The sequence below is a fragment of the Falco rusticolus genome, chromosome 8 (genome assembly GCF_015220075.1).
Source record: "Falco rusticolus isolate bFalRus1 chromosome 8, bFalRus1.pri, whole genome shotgun sequence".
Taxonomy (NCBI): domain Eukaryota; kingdom Metazoa; phylum Chordata; class Aves; order Falconiformes; family Falconidae; genus Falco; species Falco rusticolus.
The window spans coordinates 42911365-42936859 of NC_051194.1; the positions used below are offsets into that span (position 1 = coordinate 42911365).

The 25495-nt window shown below is 36.4% G+C and overlaps 1 protein-coding gene across 1 annotated transcript in view; it reads right to left on the reverse strand.

Annotated features, from left to right (window-relative positions):
• The window catches only part of SCN1A (sodium voltage-gated channel alpha subunit 1), a 103471-nt gene that overhangs the window by 28228 nt on the left and 49748 nt on the right, over positions 1–25495 (reverse strand). The window contains exons 9-22 of the mRNA XM_037398341.1: positions 21148–21211; positions 20398–20539; positions 20035–20241; positions 19226–19531; positions 18136–18483; positions 16797–16929; positions 15721–15959; positions 13283–13456; positions 12300–12656; positions 11118–11600; positions 7431–7548; positions 5865–6019; positions 3208–3381; positions 518–640 (exon numbers count right to left, since the gene is read on the reverse strand). Of these exons, the coding sequence (XP_037254238.1) occupies positions 518–640; positions 3208–3381; positions 5865–6019; positions 7431–7548; positions 11118–11600; positions 12300–12656; positions 13283–13456; positions 15721–15959; positions 16797–16929; positions 18136–18483; positions 19226–19531; positions 20035–20241; positions 20398–20539; positions 21148–21211 (3023 nt within the window). The remainder of the gene's footprint in view (positions 1–517; positions 641–3207; positions 3382–5864; positions 6020–7430; positions 7549–11117; positions 11601–12299; positions 12657–13282; positions 13457–15720; positions 15960–16796; positions 16930–18135; positions 18484–19225; positions 19532–20034; positions 20242–20397; positions 20540–21147; positions 21212–25495) is intronic.

The following is a 25495-nucleotide window of genomic DNA, read 5'->3' on the forward strand; positions in this document are numbered from 1 at the left end:
CAAACTCAGAAATAGATTTAAACCACTAGCAGGTATGAATATATCTCTAATACCATCTAGTAAAATTCGGTGGGGTTAGACCAAAGGTAGTTTATCAAATATAAAGAAAAATGAAGGCTTTCAACTGGTAACAGAAAATATCTTTATTAACTAATGCTAAATTAGATTCCTGTAAAAACATTATGATATGTTTATCAATAAAAAAATAATAAAATATTGTTACATGTTATTCATTATTAGGACTCTGTTAAGAGAGCTCATGGTAATTTCAAAGCCTTACATGGAAAACTCCTGAGATTGGCTAGAAAGTAAAGTAACCTTGATGAATGTAACTTCTATGTGATACTGCATATGGATTGAGGTGAATTGATGAAGCTTTTTGCTTATCTGTTAGTAAAAGAAATGCAATAGATAAAAAGATAGTGCAGCCTTTCTGCATGGACTTGTCATTCCTTGTTCTGCATGCATGTATTCTTTCTATGCATGCATAGTTTCAGATTCTTTCATGTTGTCTTACCCTCATGCCTTCAAAACGTGACAAAGCTCTTAGAGGTCTCAAAGCTCTTAGTGTCCTAAGGGACTTAATCGCACCAAGTTCAGAGTAACCCAATGCATTTGCTGTTAAGCTAACCAAAGAGACCTATATGAAAACAGGAAAGTAAAAATTATTATATTGTACATACTACTTTACATACCATAGATGTGAGATATAAACTTCTTTAGAAGCATCTAATTTTGGACCACTTTCTTCAGGGTTATTTCTTTTAAATAAATAAAATAAATAAATAAATGAATAAATAAAAGAGAAATAATATGAAAGAAGAGTAGGATAGGTAAATAAAGAAAAATATCATGAGGTAACAATTATTACCTGGAAACAGTAATACTTCCAGATTTCCTATTTTGCTAGTAATTTGAAGGCATTTAAAACCACAAAAATCAAATTAAATTAATCTCCTCTTTTTATCAGTTTAGGTATTGCTGGCTTTCTTTGTTTTACAGTGCTGTTGGGATCAGTAATTATAGTTGATAATGTCTCCACTTGATTGCCCACAACTAAAAGGGAAATCACTGAAGCCTGTTTTGAATTAACAGATGGGTCACAGAGCAGCATTGCTGTTCTGGAAATGCGTGGAAAGTATTAATTTTTCTGTATTTACTTACACTGACTAATCTTTTTGCCTGACTGCTGTATTTATGTGCTCTATAGGCTGCCATTAACCTGGATTATGCTGTTTCTTAAAGACCTTATAAGAACGGTTCCATAGGTGGCAGAACACAGGCCGTTATATATTCTATGTGCCTACGTTCCCTCACTGAGAAGTACAATATTCTCTACATTTGCCATGGCTCCCGTCCAAAATGATACTTCTGTTTGTTTACCATTTCCTCTAAATGCTCTTTCATTATATGATGTTCTAATTCCTTAACTATTTATTGGTCCAAAAATAGCATAACGGTCACATGTACTCTTTCATTATAAAGAATAATGCAACAGGTAAAAGGAACGCCAGGACAGTGCTCTTTAGGAAATGTACTTAAACCCAAGCATTTTATGTGAAATCTTCAGCTTTTAGAAATTAATAGCTTTTCTGGGTTTGTCAATCCTAAGCTCTAGCAACCCACAAAACTAGGTTCTTCTGAAATCTGAATTTCTTTCTCCAGCACATGCATCATAATACTGAAAACTTCCAGCCTTTCCAGATGCAAAATTAAAGGACACACCCATGTGTGCAAATGCAGGATTTAATCATGAGCTTATTCAGACACTTGAATATGTGCTACACCTTCACACAAAGTAGTCGTCAAATTTTTACATTCACAAGATAGATGTTTGGGATATTATGAATTAAATCAGGTCAAATATTTGTGAAAATGAGTTTAGAAAAGGAACAGGTGCTTCTGCTTGCATGCTTCTTTAAGCTTTTTTGTTATAGATGCCGCTTAGGTACCCACTTTGAGAAGAATTTAGACATTAAAGAACAAAAGAGTTTTCCAAAGAGAAGGTACTCTCTTTGTGTGAGTACTGTGTTTGATTATGGTTATCTGTAGCTGTAGATGTAAAGGTGATTCTGAGATATATTTAATCCATGATGTACAACAATCAAAAAGGTTGTAGACACCTTTCACAAAACAAAGCTTGAGAAAATGAACTGTTTTGATTAGCCCTCATATGCTAGGAACCTATTGAGAAACTGTTGGATTTTCAGCAATTCTTTGGGTCAGTAACTGCTTATGGAGCTCACTTTTTACCTATTTGGTGTCTTTTGCTAAGTCATTGAAACCAGGTCAAAATGCATCTTAATTTTAATATCGAGCTTGTTCAATATCTTTTTTTCCTATAAGTTTTACCAGAAATGTCTATCTTAAAAATATGGTGACTATGTAAAACATCGTATTTCAGTTTCACACACAGAACTTTATCACAGACTGCAGACACAGTATGCGTTTTTGCACATTGCAGGTTTTCTCAGGGGGGTATACTTAGGACATTAATTCTTCAATTCTGAATAATTTCGGCAATGCATCAAGAAATAGTCTCCCTCATGTCACAGCAAAGCAAGTACAGTTATAACTATGGGATAACCCTCACAGGAAAGATTACTGAGCCTGATTTCAAACACGGCTGTGAAGACTGCAAGTTCATAATATTTTTTGGACTTCAATACTAAGCCACACCACGAACACTACAGATGTATCTTGCATTCCTTGTAAAACCTCAGTTCAGCCATATACTAAAATCTGTGGACATGAATTTTGTTTTCTTGGCAGAGGAATTTTAATTCAGATGTGCGTCTGATGTCCACTGGACCAGACACCTATCTAAATGCTGGATGTGACTTAGACCTTCCCTTAGGAGGGAAGTTGGGTCCAAAGGTGGGAATGAGCAGCCAAGGGCAGAATGGAGGACAGCATGACCTCTTTCAACAACAGTGTTGGGATAAACCCTCTAACTACTTGTGGGGTTACCATGTGAAGTTCTTCTATTAGCAGGAGAACTCCCAGTCTTTCTTAACTCTGTGGTATAGGAAGGCAGTGTTGTTAAGTATAAAGTGAAAGACAGAAATACGGAATTTTTTCCATTTACCTTACTTTTTAAGTTAAAAAGTAAACTAGTTGGTATACATAGATACTACGGTTGCAGAGCAAGTAACTAAAAAAACGAGATAAAAAAAATATAAAACACCTAGGAAATATACAACATACATCAACTATCAGGAAGTCCAGCCAGCACCAGGCATTAGTAAAGTATGTTTGATAGCCATAGGCCACCCACTTCAGCAGCATTTCCAGAATGAAGATGTAAGTGAAGACCTTGTCAGCATATTCCAGCATGGTCTTGATAGTTTTACGCTGTTCAATATATATGTCTTCAAAAGCCTGTGAGTAAAAACATCGACAGATATTTGTTATTCTCTTTTGTTACTGCACACACTTCAGGTTGTAACTGAAGAAAAAACCCCAAACCCAACAAGAAAAGGAAATAATCTTTCTTCAAGAAAAGACACAGGAGTGTCACTTTTATCTAATGTTTCCTTTTCTGCTAACTCTGTATATACCTGTTTTTCCCTTGTGGAATTACATTTTCCAGTTCACAGGAAGGAGGAGCAGATATTACACAGCAACCACTCCACTGGTCAAAGATTTTTATTTGTTTACTTATTGCTGATTGTAAATTATTCTTCTGAGATCATGATTAGTACTCACAAATGCATCGATTCTGCAGAGTAGTATACCTGAACTGAATTCTACTGAGATCATTTGGTTTGTATGTAGGGCCATACAAAATCCAGGGTCACAGATGTAAAATTTTCAGGACAACGGCAATACAACTGACTTCTATTTTTAACTACTGTTGCTTTTTGAAAATGTTAAGTTATAAATCATAAAACCAGTTCTTCCTTTCTTAAAAACAATATATTAATCCAAATAAAATATCTGCTTTACTGTATTATTTACACTTTATGAGATACATAAAAAATTCTGAGATCTTAGGAATGTTATTTACACTTTTTGTGTGTTTTCATTTTTAGACATTTGAAAAAATATGCAGCTTCTTCTTTTCAGAAATTCTTCCTGTCCTCCAAGAAATTGTCTCTTTAATTGCTTTTAAATTTTAATTATGCCATTATTTCTGATGGAGAACAGTTGGTTTTATCAGATTGAAAGAACTGGAATGATCTCCTAGCTTGCAAAGTTTTGGATATTTATTGCTACTAACATTCACTTTTACCCAGCCTTCTTTTGAATCACTTCACATCTGACAGTTCAAATGATTCAGTCAAATTGACATCTGTGTGTCAGTATTTCTGGATACTTAGAGTAGGCACTATGGTACCTGACACTTGTATGGAATCACTAACAATTTAATCTCACAACACTGGGAAGAGCCAACAGGCATAATTTCCTTCTTACAGGTGGGAGCATGCCAGAGGCTTAGCTAGCAGTGCTCTTGGCCACCAGGAGTATGCCCGCTCCCTGCCTGAATGTCCCCGGTTTGCTGGGAGGCTGCCAGGCTGTAACGTAGTGAGACTATCTGGAATGCGCCCTTGGGAAGAACACTGGGACACAGTACCAGCAGGTCCAAAGAGACTTTTTCAGTATCACAAAGGGAGTTGACGGCAGAGCAGGGTCTCACATCTCCCGAGGCTTGGGCTAATCCCTGGTCTCTGAAGCATTTTCATAAAATAAATGTTCTGGGGATGACATGCTCCTTATGTTCACATGTGTGAGATGCTAACATGGTGGGATCTCATCTCAAACATCCTCTAAATACAATGATGGACATTCACCTTTATCAGATCTCTTGCCAGTACTTTTGTCTCGTTTTATTCTTGTCACTAAAGGTTTTCTCTGTCTCATAGCATGAACCAAAATTCAACAATGTAGACCGGAGTTTGTCGCTATTTTAAGGGTTTCAGGTCATAGGGAAGGTGTCACGTGGTGTTGAGTCAAAGTTGCTTATTTGATGCTTGTGTTGATATTACACCAAATAAAAGCAGAAGAATTCTTAAAGATTTAACCAAAACTAATGATAGGTATAATCATGAACTGTTAACCATTAATGGTATTTTAAAGTATTGGGAGTGGTCTAAAGGGTTTATAATACAATTTTGCAGACAATTTTTTTTTATTATTATGTAAGAACTTAGGCAATTTACCAAAGGGCAATTGCATCTACCAGCGTAGTTGCACAGGGCAAGTAGTTTGCCTCAAAAACTTCAGCTCAGTATGTGTCCAGGCCCACCTTATTTAACAGTTCATCTCCAATTTTTTTATTTTTTGTCATTATATGTATTTGTGAAATAGCATATTATAGGTATGTTTTGTTTCTTTTATTGTTATAGATTTATCTTATGGTTGGCTTCTTTTTATTCTGACCTCACATACTTGTTACAGCAGATTCACATTTTTATAGATAACTCTTTGGCCTACACAAGTATGAGTCAGTAGGAGCTGAATTAAAAGCATATAGAATACATTCTTATTCTTAGAAGGGCATCATTACAAACAGAAATTCGTAATCTTTCTTGCTGTTCTAGCACCTAACATTTTAAAGACTGTATAAGCTAGCTCTGGCTCTTTGCAAGGTATTGTGAGCTGTTCATGCCATTACAGTTACTTCCAAAATAATGTTTTTTCACTCTCTAATCAATGATGTCTGATCTGTTTTCAACATATTGTTGAGAAAAGACTTTTTCTACTATTCTTTCAAAGGCCCGACTAAAATTTAGTTCTGTCATTTGAAGATATGGAATTGTGCATTCTTTCCGGGGGAGAAAATATTTAAATCAATGTTTGAAGAGCCAACTTTTAAGAAGTTTTCTGACAACATTGTGACACACTGTTCATGTTCTACTTACCAGAGCTCCACTACTGAGGAGAATCATAAAGACAATGAAAGTCTCAAACCAGTTGTGTTCAACAATCTTGAAGCAGGTTTTTCTAAGGTTCCACCACTGCTTTCCTCTCCCTTCTTCTATACTTACTTGACAGCACTTGAATCTTCGTACACAGCCTTTAAAACAGTGTATGCATTGAATGGGGAAAAAACCAAAAAGATTCTGTTGAATTGCATGAATTTTGGTTATGCATTGTGTTAATGATACAATGCTACCTTTGCAGAAACTGTGCTATTTAGTAAAAAAACCAATAGATTTTCACCTAGATTCTCCAAATAAAAACAAAATTTAACATTGAGAAAATTAGAATTTGCAATTAAATGAACAAGTAAGAGCGCACACAAAAAGATGAAATCATGGAACATGAAGCCAAATTACAAAATACAGAGTGTGAGTAAACCCACACATACTCATCCAAATGTTCAGTAGGTTTATGTACTAAGATATGGGCAAGTGTTATTAAATTGTACTTTCTTTTGTTTGGGATTCTAAATTCAGAGAATGTTGCATTTATTGTGTGAAAAAACCTACACCTCCTATTTGAGTTCTCAGCTTTTCAGTACCAGCTAACTTCTCTAACTTGTGCCCTTAATTTATTAAGCTTTTATGATTTAGCTGCTGACTTGATTTGGTTCCTCCTTTCATTTAAGTAGAAAAATACTAGTAATCAATAATGGTATTTTCCTTGCTAAATCCAAGTCTGTTACAGTACTACTTCTTACTAGCTCAGTGTAAATTTCTAAAGAAATACCTGTTATCATGTCCAGAAATAACCCAACCCCAGCACCGACAGTAGCTTTTGCTTTCCAAACTCTAAATTTAACTCTTGCTTATGGACACCATAAATGGCATTTATATCCTTACATTACTGTTTTAAACTTATTCCTTTCCCTACCTCCTTCATGTGCAGACATCCATAAGGTTTCTCACAAGAAATGCCTTTGCAAATAAAGTTTATGACCAGATTCTTGTTTTATTGGGTCGTGTAAAAGAGACAATAGAAGGAAGCATGAAAGATGAGTGAGTCCACCAGGTGAGACTGTTCTTGCCCCAGGTGGTACACAAAGGCTCTACCTTCTCTTTTTGCAAATTTGTAGAAGGTTCATTTAGCATTTTGCACAAGATCATCCAGGTGCAAATTTTATTTACCAGTAATGTATACTTTATAAAGCACTTTGATAGATGTCTATGAGGAACAGAATAAAAGTGGTGTGTCATTTTATATCTAAGAGACTGTAACTAAACTCTGAAAGTACAGTAGTTCATGCTAAAATAAAACTTTCAGTAATATATTTTTCTTATTTTAAAAATAATGATAAATTTCTAATAAAATGTTTTTCTAATTGTCTATCTGATATATAGTGTAATTGTAGTATCAGCATCCATATGGTAAATTATGATCTAAAACTGCAGTTGCTAATGATAACGGCTTAAACATTAACAAAAGAGTAATTCAATACTTGGTTTAAATAGGTAATTATTCCATATATCATGAGTAATTATTTTCAATATTTTTGCTCCAAACACCTTCTGTGAAGCAGGCCTCTGGCTCCTGGGCTTCTTCAGGTTCAGCTTCTGGTTGCTCTTCTGCAGGAAGTCCGATATCAACTGTGCTACCTTCAGATGAACTAGATGAATTTAACTTCTGTAAAGGAAAAAAAAAAAAAAAAGGCATCACAAATGCACAATTAATATTTTTAAGACAAACATTACTTGATTTCAGAATAACTAAATAATTCTGCCATTGTATTGAAGTTCTAGTGTTCAACATAAGTAAATTGCTGATAAACATATGTGAACTTTGTACAATCTCTTTGGTTTTCCTTCTGTGTTGCATGGATCCATTAAATAAAAGGTGTATCAGTGATAAATAAGGCTTTAAATACAATTATATTCCAAACTGAAAAATCTGAATGATGATGCTAAGCCTGCAAAGATTTATGCCCACAACTAACCATAAGTGGCAATGATCTCTTGACCTACATAGAAGTAATAAATCTGAAATATATATGCAGGAATATATAGTGTCTACTGAAAAAACAAGTAAAAACCTAATGATAACTATATAAATGAGGTGAGAGCTCAGAGGAACGAGGGAAAAAAGCACTGCTCAGCAGAGAAAGCTATACTTTAATGGTCAGCAAGTCCAGATTAAAATTGCTGAAAGTCCAGCTCAGAGTGAAGCAGAAGCTGCATGCAGTAAGGCTGAGGAAGCTTAAGGATGGCCCATAAAACAAGAGATCGTGTTTTATAACCCAATCAAATTTTCAATAACATGATTAGTATAAAAAGAGGTAAGTGGAAGGTGAGGACCAAATTTTAAAAAACTGAATGGCTAATCCTCATCCTAAAAATTCTAAAAGTGTTGTAACATGCAGCTGGAGCCTGGTTGCAATCTAGCTGGTTGGTATCATGGCTAAAGATCAGGTAAAAATTGTGAAGGAAAGATATTTATGGATGTAGAGGCAAACAAAATAATGGAATAAATGCAATATATGTTCATCAATGCTAGGTTGCAGCTGGCTTTTTGATATTGAGGACAAAAAAAAAAAAAAGAAAAAAAAAAATCCCCCAAACCCTAACAACAAAACTCTTGCTGAAGCAGTAGCCAGTCTGTTTTTCAGTAACAATTCCAGGACTCATTGATATTGAGTTGCATGGAGCTTAATGAAATCTGTAATATTTTAAGTAGCCAGGTTTTAGTTAATTTAATCTTGCAGTGACTATAGAGGCTGGAAGAACAATGTTTCAGCTTCATCAGGAAAACGGGCTGATGTATCCAGTTTCAGGCTCTGTCAATATTTGTCACATGAACCAATTTAATAGAGTTGTTTTTTTCCCAAATTACATTACAGAGTTGCCTCTGATATTTTTACAAAAATATTGTATACTTCTAGTATTCCAATTTTCACAAATCATCCTATGATTTACCACTTTTCAAAATAATTCTTAAAATATTTTTCAGAACTTTTCCTAAGCTTTTTCATTTTTGGAAAAAAATATTTCATTTTATTTCTCTATTTTCTTCTAAGAAGCAAATTTTCTATATTATTATTGTCAGCTACTTTTTGCACACTAAAATTAAACTCTCTGAAATTAAGAGCGTAATTTACAATTTTAAGATGATCGTTACTTTGCTAAGGGAGGAAAAAGTACTCAGCTGGAAAACCAACCAAGCAACCAACCAACCCCCCCTGAACCCCCCTACTTTTAGCGCTAACCCAATCAACACAGAAGGATCCTGGCCAGCACTGTAAAACTCCAGGAATGATGCTCATATAAATGAGCTCATAAATGATGCTGATAAAACTCAATATAGTCTGAAGCCAGCTGGAACTCTCCCCTGTTAGTGCCCTCTGGCCTGAGCAGCAGAGAATCCATACAGTCCTTCCTAAGTGGGCTCTCCTCAAAAACAGCTAATGCAAAGGCTCTGCTGTTCTGGTGTTTATACTTTCTTCTCTACAGTCCCGTTTCACTAACAGTCAATACAAATAAGGAGTTGGACTCAAATCCAAAACAGCACTGCTGGATGGATTTTCCATGGAAAACTATGTAATAGAGCTGCTTTTTCACAAGCTTCTGAGGGAATTCAGGAATGTCACAGTACTTACACAGTAGGATAAAAGGTAACCCTGGTCCTACAGGTAGCAGCACATTTACAGAAAGCTTTCCTAAACGAAATCTATTCCCCATTGGGAATAAACCAGCTTGTCACTCCATTTGACTGCCTGCCCTGTAATGGGTTGGAAGACTGGACTAGACTGGACTGGCCAGCACCAGTGCAGTTGGGACAGTAGACGACAGTCATTTTTCTCCAATGAATCTTTCTTTAAATGTTGTTTTATTTAGAAAATCCTTCCTGCTGGGGCAAGTATGTAATGTGTTCAAACACATTCTTACAACCTTTATTGTGGAAGCAGTTCAGAAACTTGAGTCAAAGTCAAATTATAAGACATTTGGGCTAATATTTGACAGGAAAAAGATATTGATGCTTCAGATATTAATTGGGAAGTGGGAACAACACTGTGTCTGAAACAGGTTGCCAAGGGGAGAGGCTGTTTTGTAGAGGTCTCCTTCCTCAGGGGAGGGTCCAAAGACTGCACTTAGCGTAACACTGGGGTTTTGTTGAGTACATTAGAGGGATTATGCGCACCGAAGTGACAGTAGTACAGAATTCAGCTAGTCTAAAATTAGGTGTCTGAAGTACTGTTAGCTGTACAAAAGTGGCAGGAGAAGATGAGCTGTGCCACAAAGAAATTGGATTGCTACCAGTATGGAAACTAGCTAGTTTAAGGTTGAGGTTCCTTAAGTCAGAAAATTAATTTTGTTAAGCATTTGGAAAGATAATTTTCTGGTATGACTAAAATGTCAACAAACTTAGTCACTAAGGGTGTAGTTGTTTTGAAAATTATGTTATCAAATAAATTGAAATTATTTTGTTAAAATAGCCACAGACAAAAAGTCATGTAAAGGAACAGCTATAGCCTTAATAAGTTTTTTTTTAAAAAAAATTCAGTTCTCAACAAGGCTTTATATCTATAGCCTGCTTTGGCATTCCCTCAGCAGCATGAGATATTTTTGTCTGTTGATACTATTTCTCAGTTTTAACAACTAAGTGAATTTAAAGTATATGGAAAAGTCTATGGTTAAAACTTATTTTTATGGGAATTTAGGTCTAGGAGAGCTGACAATTTTAAAAAATAAAATAATTCCTGTCTCTAAAGGAAATATTTAAATTATCTTTATGTTTTCTCATCTATACCTGCTCACAAAAAAAACCCATAGAGGGGATTTTTTGAGTGGCAGAGAGAAGATGTGTGACACTCCTCATGGAACCCTTGTTACACGAGGCAAACAAAAGTTTCTGGTGGAATAAGGCTAGAGCTAAGGCACTGCCCAGCCCAACCATTTGTTGCAACTACCATATGGACCATAAACAGTTCTTACAAATTAGTTTGGTCTCCCATTGCCTGGCATCTTATCTCCTCTTGGAGACTGTAAATTTTAACCCTTTCTCACACTTTTGTTCATCAAGAATTAAACCCTTTTTCACACACTCATTTATGCCCATGTACAAATAAGTGTCAAATTAACAAATGATCAAGATCCAATACATTGGATATGACACCCACCCCTCACCCCCTACCCCACTCCCCCATGCCCCAAATAAAAGCCTTGAAAGATCAGAAAGTAATGCACAAAATATCTAAATACCTCTTTGCTTTCTTCCAGGTCTGATTCACTACTAAATTCCTCTGTGTTTAGATTTTCAAAGTCGGATTCACCCACAGCAATGGGCACTGTCACAGTGAGGCTTGGGTTGTTTATGAAGGACATGTAATCGCTTTCGTCAATGATGTATTTTTCTACACTGCTACCTGTGCCTATGCCACTAGTTGTTCCATTAACATCTTTAATATAGTCATGGTCCTTGCTTAGTTCCACGGTTGTATGGTTGGAAATACAGCTATTTTTGTTGTTCAAATCATCAAGCGGTTTGATTTCATCTAAAGCTTTTTGTTTTTTAACAAAGGCTTTTTGGATGAATTCACGTGCTTTTCTTTTCACATAATCTATGCCCTTCTGCATTCTTGCTACAGCAATTTGGAGATTATTCATTTCATTGTCATCATCTGTCACGGCAAGGTTGTCTGCACTAAATGAGCTCAAGAGCAAGGCCAAAAATAGGTTCAATACCTGCAGAAAGATAAAAAAAGGATGTTCTAGACTTCATCTAAACAAAGAGAATTTATTTTATTAAAACTGTCATATTAGTGACATTGAAGACTGAAACCCCAATAATTTACCACAATCAAAGAAAAGCATGTTCAAAACTTTTTCTCCTCACCATAAGAAACCTGAGCTTTTTAAATTTTGCTTAGGTCCTGTTTACTATTCAAAAATATTTCTGCAACTGACTAATACCTGTAAACGTATCTTAAAATCCCCAGAGTATATAAGTATTTTGGTGCCAAATATTATAATCTAAAAATGATTTGCTATTCAGCATCATTAAAAGGTTTAATTTATCCCATCACACAGCAGAAATTAGATTATTTAGGTGACTAATCATACAGGATAAATAATAAAAACCCCCACAGCAAATGGTTTATGAAGAGCCCATAAACTAAAATTATTTGAAGCACAAAATGTTCACAAAGAGCCAAAAGACAAATTAAGAATGTGACTAAGTGCTCACTCTAACATCCTTTGGATTTTGATATTGCAGAATACTTTGTTATCAATCCAAAAAAGCTCTTAAGCTTAACTTTAAGCATCGCTTGAAACCACCTGCTTAAGTGCTTTGTTGAAGCAGAGCCAGAACACTTAGTTCGCTTCAGGATGGAGCCCACTCTGTTGCCAAATAATTTTTTTGCTAACGCGTTGATTACATACCACAAGGTTTCCAATCACCATGACCATCATGAAGACAGTAAGGCACATGGCTTGGCCTGCGACCTGCATGCAGTCCCACATCGTTTCTATCCATTCTCCACACAACACTCGAAATACAATCAAAAAAGAGTGGAAAAAGTCTTGCATGTGCCAGCGTGGAAGCACACAGTCACTTGCAATTTTGCAGACACATTCCTTGTAGTTTTTCCCAAACAGCTGCATCCCAACCACAGCGAAAATGAACACAATGATGGCCAGCACCAGGGTCAGATTCCCCAGAGCCCCCACTGAGTTGCCAATAATTTTTATCAGCATATTTAGTGTTGGCCAAGATTTTGCCAATTTGAAAACTCGTAACTGGAAGAAAAGAAAAATGCTGTTAGGACAACTAGTAAAAAAGACACAAAGGTATTTTAAAGTTAATTTGTGGAAGGAAGGATATTACTGCAAAATAAGCCCTGAGTATCACTGTTCAGTGGGTATCCTCTTGTCTAAAAGCATGAAGATGGAAGGTTCAGTCAACAAAATCTTGTGAAGTTAGAGCTTGATATCCTCATAGCATAGATTTTACTGGAGGCCAAAGAAGCTACTGGTCATATTAGATGGAATTTAAAATCTAGGGTTCATCTGTTAAAATCACCTGGGCCATTTTTCTACTGGTATTTGGGCAGATCTATTCCAATGATGCCAATCAGAGCACGATACCACTAGTGAGCCAGCTTGTTTCTACATAGCAGGATGTTTCAAGTGTGTATATAAAATAAACACATTGGAAATGGGCCCAGGGCACCCACTGCTATCTATTTGTCTGATCTCTATCAATTCCCATTGAAGACAGTAGGATACCACAAGTAATAAGGATTTGTACTAATGAGATATCGGGATCAGTATCATGGCAAACATCAAGCAAATTTTTAAGGGAAAAATATATATTATTTTAATGAAGCCCCATTGAAAAATCAGTGCAATTGATGTAAATTTACCAGTCTGAATGATCGAAGAACTGAGAGTCCTTCCACATCTTGAAGACCAAGCTCCACCAAGCTAAGAGTTACAATAAAACCGTCAAAAATATTCCAGCCTTCCTGAAAATAGTAGTAAGGATCCATTGCAATTATCTTGAGAAACATTTCTGCTGTGAAGATTCCAGTGAAGACCTGAATTCAAAATGCAGTTTGTCATTTCATTGTGAAATACATTACGGATTTAGCGATTGTCTAGATTTTTAATTCAAGCTACATATCTGCAATGTCTTATCCAAACCTAATACTTAAAAATGGTTCAGTGTACTGTAGTAATTCATCATACCCACCTTCCCTTAACAAGTGCCATACAAACCAAGTAATTTTTTTCAATTAATTACATTTTATACTAAAGACATTACATAAACTTCTGTTTTATAACATTCATAATACAATTTCAACTCTATCAGCCTCTGGACTTTCTCATGTACTGTACAAACAATAGCCCAGATTTGATTTTCACAACATAAACCAGAATGCTTTCCAAGAAGTTACATGGTATAACATCTTTCTTGGTATGTTAATTACCATACAAAGCAGCATCAATGAGGCCAAATCTAAGACTCTGGAGAGGCAGCTCTTTTGCTGGTATAACCTGCCATAATCCCATTGAGTTCAACAGGGATACGATTATTTATACCGGATGGGGATCAACTGAGATACACCAGCTTGCTGAAATTGAGGAACTTCTACCTGGGTGTTGCCAGGAAGTTCAGTGAAGCTATCACTTTGTTGTCACGAGTAAGCATTTAAGAATGCATTTTAAACATCAGGTTGCTGCTGACAGTTTCTCATCGTGGTAAGCTATGCTGAACGAAGCAGGAATCATATTTAGGAGCCACCAAGGCAGTGGACCTGAGTAGCTTTGAGAGAAGTCTTAGGAGAATTTCTTGTAAGATAGGAATGTACTAAAGTCACCCTTTAAGGCTGCCTGAGCCCTAGTCTGAAATGCTCTTTTTTTTTGGTTTCATAAACCCATTTTCAAGCAAGCTCAACACAAAATGGGGCAGATAAAGAGAATGATCTAGCTGGGATAATCAGCAGATGGACAAGAAGAGTCCTGGCCTTGCTTAGATTTTATTACAGCCTTATAATACATTCCAGATAGAAACATTGAAGAGGGAAGGGTTACTATTTTTTAAGCTACACGATTGGAACCACTGAGGAAGAGGTAGGAATGAATAAATACAGTTTGAAATGCTGACTTAGGTTCCTAATGATCAGGACAGTGAGGTTCTCAAGAAGCTTTCAAGTGGAACTACTGCAGCAGGTGAACCCTGAAAGCCTGTATATTGCAAAGGGGTTTATGTCAGGAAGACATAAGACTGGGAAAGGGTGGTGCTTATAGCCAGATTCGCTTGCACTCTCTTTGCAGTCAGATGTACACCAAGATTTATATGGCATTTTCTTGGTTGGAAAACAAACAGTAAAATGCTACAAGATTTTACATTTTTACTAGGAAATGCAGATTCAGTGTCCCTTATTTCAAGTATATGAAAACTAGCTATGCATTTATGTATTCATTTTCCCTCCTAAGTCCTGTAGTTATTCACATGATCTGAGGTATTTTTTATCCATTAAAAAACAAAGATTATTAAAAAATCCATTATAAGAAATCAATTCTTAAAATAAGAGACAAAGTAGGACTGCAGCTACAGATACTTCTATGTGATCAAACCTGTCATCTCAGAGGCATCAGAGCTACAAAAAATTAACTCCTGAATTCTTTAATAATTCATCTTTTTGAAGTAGAAGGCAGAAAATGTAGTTGACAACATGAGGAGAAGAGATCTTACTAATTATATGATGATAAAAAGTATAAAAAAATATAAGAGGAAAAAATACTGCAGGATATTTTTCATAGTTTTACATAAAGCATATGAATAAAACAATCCACATATCCACATAAAAAGTCTTTTACAGAAGAAAATTCTAGAAATGCTTTTAAATGGCTCTTTTAGCTATTGTAAATGTGCTCAGGAAACAGAGCAATTAAAAACACATTAATAATTTAAAGATTTGTATTGTATTGATTGAAAAATTTACACTATGTTTATTTGCAGCGTCTTTTCATGGAAGTACTGCACTTCCTGGTTTAGTAATGAGACAAATCAACTTCTGTTTAATATGGACCTTAGTTAATGTAGCCATTTTTAATTTTTTTTTGTAGCTTTGCAGAACACTGCAATATATGAATTTTACAGTATCCTAAGTTAGAGCTAGGGTTGACAGTGAAATGCCCAAAAATGTTCTGATAGTCATATCTGGAAGCCAAGAAATCTACTTTCTAAAGAGTAAAAAAAAAAAAAAAAAAAAAAAAAGCAGCTGTTAAAAGTTCTTTCAGTCATTTCAGACATATTTCCTTCCAAATCATGAACATAAAAATCCAACAGACTTACTAGGTTTCCAACTGAAAGTACATTATTGAATTCTTCGGTCATTGGATAATGTTCCATAGCCATAAAGAGTGTATTCAAAACAATGCAAATTGTAATAGCCAGGTCAACAAATGGGTCCATTACCACTAAGTTGACGATATGTTTTACTTTTAACCAATGCGGACTGCAGTCCCAGATCAAGAAAATATTTGCAAATTTATACCAACATGGTGGGCATTTCTGTCTTGATTCTTCAAGTTCTGTGGGAAAAGAAATTCATACAGGTAACTATGTGATTACTCTAAGATTCCTCAGTCCTATACGAATTGTACTAGTCAATGTTGTCAGAATGCACTGGTACTGATTAACCTCCAATAAGTCCCTTTTTATATGGCTTATCAAGAAAGTATTTAAAAATTCCTATCAAATATATTCATTTTGTTCAAAGCTTACCTATCAAGCACAATTTCTTTTTATTCCAATCACTATACTGATCAGTATCAATTTATGCATTGATTTGTATTAAGAATTTAATTTCTCCTTAATTACACTTCAGCCTGTTCCTCCTACTTACTGTTCTATTATGTAAATATTTTTATTTTGAAATTTGTGGTCTTTAGGTGAAAAATTCCAATATGATTTTCATTCCTAGTTCAAGAAAAAAACATTTCTTTCACCTAGAATAGCACTTTAAAACGTAACTAAATAAATGTAACTGCTAAAAACACATATACATTTGAACAATGGTTGTATATACTTGGAAATATTCAGTGGCTTTTTTGTGTCCGATGTTGTGTCCAATAATATGTTTTTAATTACTATGCATAAGCATCCACTCAGTTAGGACCACCAAACCATCATAACTGTAGTCCTGATGACCACATAATGTAGATGGTGGCAAAACGAGATAGAAATGCTTATTTATGTAATAACTTTAATGAATAAAGAGGTTTGAGTTTACTGATAACTATGTGTTGATTTGTGGGACAGTTTCTGTTAATGAAGCTATTTGAAATCAGTTTTTAAGTTTCAACTCAAATTTTCAGAAGTCCATTGGAAAAGCAGATATTAAATATTAAGCTATGCATGGCACACACCTTCCACAGTGTTTGTGAGGATGCTAGCAATACTCATGGCTCTTTCCCTTAAAGCTGGATCTTCCAGGTAGTCCATAGAAACGTGAAAAGAGCTTGATATTCTCTTCTTCATTTCTGTTTCTGTAGTGGTACCCTACATGGAGAACAACAATAGGTAAGACCATGCTGGAGAAATAAGATAAGCAAGTACTGTATAGAAGCCTGTTATTAGTGTCTTAGCTTGGAAACGTGCTTCGTGCACTTCAATTTTTATCATGTCGGACTTTTATTACTTTTTAGTATCTTTTAAATAATTTTTAAAAGGTATGAGGCAAGTTACCTTACTGTTCAAGATTGAGAGAGACTTTATATACTTAACTTTTGCATTTCTTTCCTTCAAGCCATGAAAAATTATTTAAGCAAATGGAAAAGGACTGGGTTCAAAATATTGTATAAAATTTTTGCAAACTGTAATTTGCCTTGTTCCTGTTGACAAAATATTCTGGGTTTTGTAACAAAACAGTCTTTTCCCCTAGGCAAACTGTAGCAAGTAAGAAAAGTCTGACTTCCTCATGCTTCCTCATGCTAGTATTCTTTAGTAATGTGAGTAGACAACTTTGAACTAAGCAAGAAATTTTTTTGAGACACCTTCTCTTACCTTGTATGTGGTAAGAGAATAGCAGCAATATGTGCTGCACATATGTTCACACAGGCATTTGTATTTTTGGAAGTATGTGTTGAAATGTGAACTTCCAAAGAACTATTTGTTATCTACACTGCAGAACTCCACCATCAATGATGGAAAATATATAGGAATGAGAAATAAAAGATAGTAAAGAATTGTTTACATTTTTAACAGGGTTGATAAGGAAGAATGTTATCAAAATTAACTACTAATGCTAATTTTGATAAAGTGGTAACAGCAGCATCATATTGATTGCGGTTATAAAACATTTTTGTATACTATTTTCAATTGTATAGTAACTATGATTTTGCAGACCATAGCCAGATGGACCTTTAGATCAGCAAAAGCAAAGTATAGCACAGTAATACAGTAAAGCAAAGTGGTTTTATGAATGTGTAAGTTAGTTAATATTTTATTGCTTGGAAACTGCAAATTCCATGTTTATTATGAGAATACTTGTAAGTAAATGCTTAGGTTGCAAACCTATCTTAACTGTTCTATTTATTAAAGATTTTACAAGATGCAGGAGCATTCACAGCTTGACCAACCAGGAAGCATTGCCAAGGGTTCCATTCTGTAGAAAACACTGGCTGGTGCAGTAAGAAAAGGCCACGATGCCTAAGCTATTTAAAACTTTCTTACATTGTCATCAGTAGCTGGTTTATCTATTATCACCTCTGGCAGAAGCTGTCCAACAGGCGATGTAGGAACAGATGGGCCACCAACCAGGGAAACCACCCCATTGCAATCCACAGTGCTGTGCATCTTCCCATTCACTGGAAACACTGCCAGCATCCTGGATGACCTACTGGCCTGACTAATGTTACTGTTGCGCCGTTCACCGTGTCTGCGTGGCACAAAGAGAGAATCTCTTCTGCTATCATTGTCTTCAAAAGTGCTGTGCTCATCATCAGCAAAGTCATTTTCTGATCCTATATCCTTTGCTCTACCTCTGAAGCTGAAAAGACTTGTTCTGCTGTTGCGCCTTGGGGAAAACAGGGAGCCTCGAATGCTCAGCAAAGACTGCAAGCAAAGAGAATTTCTGATTATTACCTGAAAACTTCAAACTTAACATTGTTATTAGGATAGCATAGGGTTTGTTGTTTGGTTGTTGTTTTTTTTTTTTCTTAAATGAGAGTAACCATTTTCCCCAGAAGATGTGCTGCCGTGAAATTTTTGTATGTATTTCAATATTTTGCAGATAGAAGTACCACTGTTCATGGATTCTTCAGACTAAACCAATTTTTAGCTCCTTTCTCCTGATGTTAGAGTTGCTGAGTACAGTAGTTGTGCAATACCCATAAAGAAAAAAAGGGAGTCTATACATGCACATTTGTTCATGTATGCAGCATCCTGCCATATTGAACCAACCTCCAAACGTCTTGGAAGCAGGAGGAAAATATGAGGCTACCATAATGGAACAATACTGTAGTACTTTCATAAGTCTAGATAATATATAATCACTCTAAAAACCCCTCACAGAATCAGAGAATATTTTAATATGATTTTTAAACAATCTTATTACAAGAATAGAGATATAAGGTTACATGTAATTCTAAGTATTTTTTTACAAGACAATCTAGCAGCTGCAGCCTTTTCTCTCAAGCACTAGCAACGATAATGAAGTCTAATGAAAATCTCAGTTATTCTCAGTTATTCAGTTAATCAGTAGGGTCATTACTGTACCAGGAAGACTAAAGAAGTTTTGTAACAGCCTATGACACTTTAAATGTATGCTTCTACCAAAACCAGCTATATGCAGTACCTGATGTGGAGAAGAATACTTCTTTTCGTATGTCAGTCTATTGCCTTCGATAGATAACCGGAAACCTTTCCTTCTGATGCTGTCTTCTGATTCAGACTTGTGAAATTCATCTTCATCTTTTTCTTCTCCTCCAGACTGTTCTTTCTGTTTTCTTTTTTTCCTCCTATTTCTCCTCTCTTTTGCACTCTTTGAGCTCAATTTTGATGCCTCTGAGGAACTTTCTGAGAGCCCTCCTGGTTCTCCCCCAGCACTGGGCTCCCTGGACTCTGCGGATGCTGTTACTGCTGCTGCTGCCACCGCTGCTGCCTGCCATGATGCAGAATGAATTTGTGTCACTGAGAAAACCATGATATTGTATTTTTGTTTCTTTTTAAAATTTGCTTATATAGAATTTCTAGTCCAAACACCCTGAATCTCAACACTTCCCAGAGGATATCCTCTCCCTAGTTTTTTTCTTAATTACTCTCCTGACTCCAGACAGGTGTTGGTCATAGCCTTCTTCCATCTTTCACGAGTAGTTTTTAAATGCAAAAGTCTATTAGACTATATTAATTACACTAGTCTAAGAAAAACATAATGAATAATGTATACCCCATTTTGAATATTCTTTCATGATTATGGCTGGATCACTCACAGTACAATGATTTAGTGCAGAATAGAAAATCTCTGAGTTAGCTCTGTTGTTGAAAGCCCAACAGGGTGTTTCATATATAGATAAAACTATAACTCCAAATTCAGAAATCAGAGGGTGAATATCTCTAGTAAAATTACTTCCATACACTTCTGCATTGCTACATCATAAATTATACCTGAGCTGCTTCTTGTTGCTTCTTCAGTTGTTCCAGCATCTGTTGAAATTCTGCCTCTTTCTGTTCTGCTTCTTCCATGGTTGCTTGATTCTGTTCTTCATAGGCCATGGCGACCACAGCCAGGATCAAGTTGATCAGGTAGAAAGAACCCAGAAAAATCACCAGAACAAAAAATATCATGTATGTTTTCCCAGCAGCACGCAGTGTCTGGAAATAAGAACACATTTATATAAGCAAGAATGGGTTAACAAAAGTTCTGGTTTTCATATTGCTATATTAAAATAATACAAGAAAATTGATTCTAGGCCTCTTGCACTATTGGTACAAATATACTTAGTCTATTTCACATTCAAAAAGTCTCACCAATTGATAAAGGTTTTCCCAGAAGTCTTGAGTCATCAAGCGAAACAGTGACAAGAAAGCCCAGCTGAAGGTGTCAAAACTTGTATAGCCATAATTGGGGTTTCTACCAGCTTTCACACATGTATATCCTTCTGGGCACTGCCTACAAAGACAAACTGGGCGTTACCTTTTATAGCTATTTTAATATTATCACCTGGAATGTCCAGGAGATGATTAGGATTAAAAAGAAGATTTTTCTTTAGTTCATCAGACAAGAACTAATAGCAGTTGTGATTTTTAATAGAAAATTATTTTGAAGGACACTAGAAAAATTAAGCAGGAAAGGCACATAAAAATCAGTATCAAAAGTTTAATCTAAGCTTCTAAAACATAACATTCCAAAAAATTTCTTTAATTATTAATGTTGTAACATTAATGTAAAGTCAGTGTTATCTGCTGTCTGAGCCTGTTAGTACTCATATGTGCAGCTGGAACTGCGATATAACATGTTTTCCAGCTGCTGTATTTGTTAATTCTAATCCAGGCAAGAGCTACACAAAAGCTACAAAATACCAAATTATTGTTTCATTTATTCAATCAATCCACTGAGCTCTGATCAGGAACCCAAATCCTCAGTTTAGTTTAAAATCCTAGTATTTCTTATGTGAAATTAAGTGGTCACTCAAAATACAGCCCTCTTCCAACTGCACACCTAAAGAACGTGGATCTAATTTGTACATGGTGCAATAATACAATGAAATCTGGTCTTACCCAGCATCAGAACTATTTCCACAAAGCAGAGCATCATTTTGCCCTTCCAGAAAATAAAAATGACCTGTTTAGGAAAGAATTTTTTTTTTAAATTACAAAATTCGGAATATGAAAGTTTTCTTACAGCTCTATGAAATAAACAGTCTTGCTCTAAACATGTTAAGCTGATTTTAAATGCAATGTTAAATAAGCAGTATCATTTTTTCAACAGGACCGTAACTTTAGAGTAAATGACAATTGCAGCAAGTGCTATCACTCATAGCACTTACTGTTGAAATACCAAAATGTACCAAAATTCCTGTCAAATGCTGCTGTATGTAGACAAATGTGCAATTCTCCCCTCAGTCTGATCACTGCACTAAAATCACACTTTGTGAAATTACATTGTACAGTTATTTATTGTAATAATTTAATTCTGAGAAAAATGTACTGATAATTTATTTCAAACTTTCTGAGCAGTATTGCCGAAGGTTCTAGTTTGTCACAGACACTTGTGACAGTTATCTGATACATGAGCTCTGCAAAAAGCCACCCAGCTGCCAATGGCTCTGTTACAGGTACACACACAGAGCAATTAGCCTGCTGATTGGTATGAAGCCCCCAGTAAACATCTAAATTTAACTCAGAATTACTGCAGCAGTCACTGACTTGTCTAGCTAGGATTTTAGGAGTATATGATGAAATTATTGATCGCCTCAGGGAGGAAAAATTGGGTAAGTTCCATCAAATCGCCTTGTAGCCAACCATCCCATGATCTGGTATATTAATCCTGTATTTAAAGGACATTTTAGATGGTCTGAACAACAAAGACATTGACTTGACTTGTCTATTCTTAGAAGAATAAAGAGATGATGTGCAAAACATTGTGCTTATTAAGATTCCCTTTGACCATATGCTTGAGGAGTGCTTTTCTTTTTCCCCCTCAAAGCAGATGCCTACGGCTGCTAAGCTCTTGGTTTTCGAAGAATTATCTTTCCTCCTCTAGTAAGTATTTCCCATTTGGCCACAGGGTTAAGGATGCAATTTATACAGATCCAGACCATGTAGCGCAGTGTCCTGTTCCTGATGGACACCAAAAGCATTGCCTTGGGACATCTGTAAGGAGAAGGCAGGGACCTGGTGATACCCCCCTGAGCGCCTCCCCAGCTTCAGAGTTATGGTGGTACATTTTTGCTCCCTGAAAAGATTTAAACCCTGCACTGGATTTCTTTTCCATTGAAATGGCCTGTTAGGTTCCCTTAAAATGATCTCATGTGAAATGCTAGCAGCCCAGCTGAGCTCTGAGTTCGAACTTGGCTGTGGCTGTGCTAGCTGCCCTGCCCAAGCAGGGTGACTACAGCAGCTGACAAACCCCGAGTCTGAGGAGCTGGCACAAGCTACTGGCTCAGCACATTGACTTGCTGCAGGAGGGAGACGGTACCCCAGCCAGCACCTCTCCATCCTGCGAGCAAAATTCACCATTTGGAAAAGTTAGGTTTTAAGCTGCATGTAGACCTTGTTCTGACACTCTGTGAAGGACTCCGTTTCAGTGTCTCATGGCACACCTGCATCTTACAGGGTACAATTCTCTGTGCCCTGCAAAGTGCACGACCCTATGTGTGGCTGCTGTCGTTCTGGGCTGGTGTGCATTGCAGAGCTGCACTGTGCTGAAACACAGCTGTAAATAGTAAAGCTAGCTGATGTGATGCTGACCACAGCTGACCCTTATGAAGCAAATCTTACTCTGCATTATGTCAGCTAATCATGATTAAAACGTGCTGGAACATAACAGCTGGTTGGAAATAATGCAAATCTGACTTGATATAGTTTACATGGAGCAGTCAGTCATGATCAGCACTGCATCTGCTGTATCTGCTGAGCTGAATGGCTCAAAGAAACTGCATTCAAGGTCTGTGGTTCAGACAAGATGTGCCCTGTAAGCATGCTGTACTTGCCAGCTCCACAGGAAACAATAGCTACCCTGGCTTTCTCTGAGTGCACTGATACAAACGTGACAAGTGCTCAAAATATTATCATGATAGGAAAAATTCTATAACACGAGCTGAGCAGTATAAGCATATGTCCCTAACTAGATGCAAAGATCTGAATTGTATTTTACCAAAGTAATGGGGAAAGTCCCTTGCTACACCAAAGGTATATATTCGGCTCCCCTTTATTTCATTGGGAAATGGGAAAAAAATCCCTGTTGGTGAGCACTGCACTTCAAGGGAATTTACAGTTGTTTGGGTAAACCTAGGGTAATGACTGAGAATAACAGTTATTTCACAAAATAGATTGTGAGGCATTATTTCCTAGAAAAAAATTGCTTATGGGAAGCTTGATAAGATAAACTTAAACTTATCTAGTGTTAAGTTTATCAGATTTGCTATCTTGCAAAAAAGAAAAAGGAAAAAACCCTGTGCTTGACTCACTAATGCCAGGAGTGCTTACATAAAGTCTCTCTAAATGGTATTTCCAAAAATCAGCTCAGTGGCAAAATTAGGCCTTACATGCCTTTTTTGCATAGTATACACAACTACTGGCATAACAACTTCCATAATTCCTACAAAAGACTGCCATTGCACTGCTCTGAGCTCCAGGTAGGTCCTTTCTTACTGCCCTGCAACACAGCTGGTTTAAGAACGTTTCTGTATCCTGTCTGCCCACCTGCAAAAAGAAAGCAGGAAGCTGTAAGAAGATAATTTTTCTCTTTGAAACTGCTGGTAAGCAAGGACAAGCTTATTAACTTCATAAAAAATCTCATAAATTCCATAATACGTATGAAATCCTGTGTAAATACACCAGAGGTTCAAGTAGCCATTCAATAAAGTACTTTATGCAACTAATTAAATTCAGCTTTGTTTTTTAGGGGGCTTCAGGTCTTCTTTAAATCAAATTAAATCAGAGTTTGAGCTTACAGAGTCTTTGTAAAACAAGCCAGGAAATTAGGTTTGACCTTGAAGTCTAGGTCTTCATTAGGAGGCTTTGCTTAGACTTTGTTATACCCTGTGGCATGGGATCTCCATGAATTCACACGTTCAAGTAAAGTGAGTTTCACAAAAAGATTGCATTTTGATTTAAGAAATTCAGATGAAAATCCATCATAGTCATTGATCAGCTGTGTGATCACAGTTAGAAGCTGTCTTCTATTTGAAATTTGTCTGGCTTTGACTTGCAGCTATTGAACCTGCTATATCTTTGCCTGCTAGATCAAAGATATGTCTGTGATGAAATTTCTGTTCCCCATGAGATTTTTCTCAACTGTGATCAAATCACCCCTTAAACCTTCTCTTTGATATGCTAAGTAGGTTGAGCTCCTGGTCTATCTTGGTACAAAGCACGTTTTCCACCCCTTTAATCATTCTGCTCTTTTCTGAACATCCTCCGATTTTTCAACGTTCTGTCTAAATTGAACTTTATATAGTATTCCAGTAGCAACTGCAGCAGTGCTAAATACAGGGGTAATACTGCCTTCCTGGTCAATAATTTATTTATGTGGACAGGATACTATTTAGCTTTTTGGCTGCAGAGTTTTAGCCTTAATTTGCAAGAGTCCTGGCTGCTCCACAGTGCCTTAGCCTCTCTATTGCTAACAGCTTTCCAATTGCATTTTTATACCCTGCCTCCCCGTTGCAGCTCTGCAACCTTTCACGTAGGCTGCTGTGGCAATGTTTTGCAGAGCCTCTTGTGGCACCGTTTTTCCTTTGTTCTCATGCTGTTTTTCATCTTGCTTTTATTCTCATGACACTACCCCTGCAAACACATTATTGTTGCAGCAGGTACTCAGCAATTATCTCTGGTGTGAGACTCACCCCTTTCTCCCTCCTTTTTCCACCTGCTTGTTTGAAGGTTTTGGTTCATATGAGGTCACCTAATAACATGCATGTATAAGCTTAAAAAACAACCAGCTATGCAGCACCCACCCTGATCAAAGTGCGTTCCAATTAGTGCTAATAGCACTGTAAGCAGGAACAACCCGTAGGGATTTTGAGGAGATGCTAACGAAAAACATGTGATTGCTATAGGAAAAGTATTATGGAGTGATCAGTGCTGCACTGGAAAGGGTGCCCAGGGGAGGAGACTCATCTGCGGACCCACCACTCCTCTTTGCAGCTGGCCACTGTGGTCAGTTTCCCTTTTCCCCTTCCCTTTTCTTTCTCTCCCTCCCCTTTAGTTCTTTTCCTCCAAAAATCACTTTCACTGTTAAGAGATGATGTGTGCCATCAGCTACAGTCTATGCACGTGAACCCGTCTCAACATGAATTGTGCAACGCCGATTTTTAAGACAGGGAGTTTAGGTTTGTAACCTCACATTTAACTGTATTGAAATGCATTTCTTTATCTTCATTTTGCCAGACTGCCCTGTATC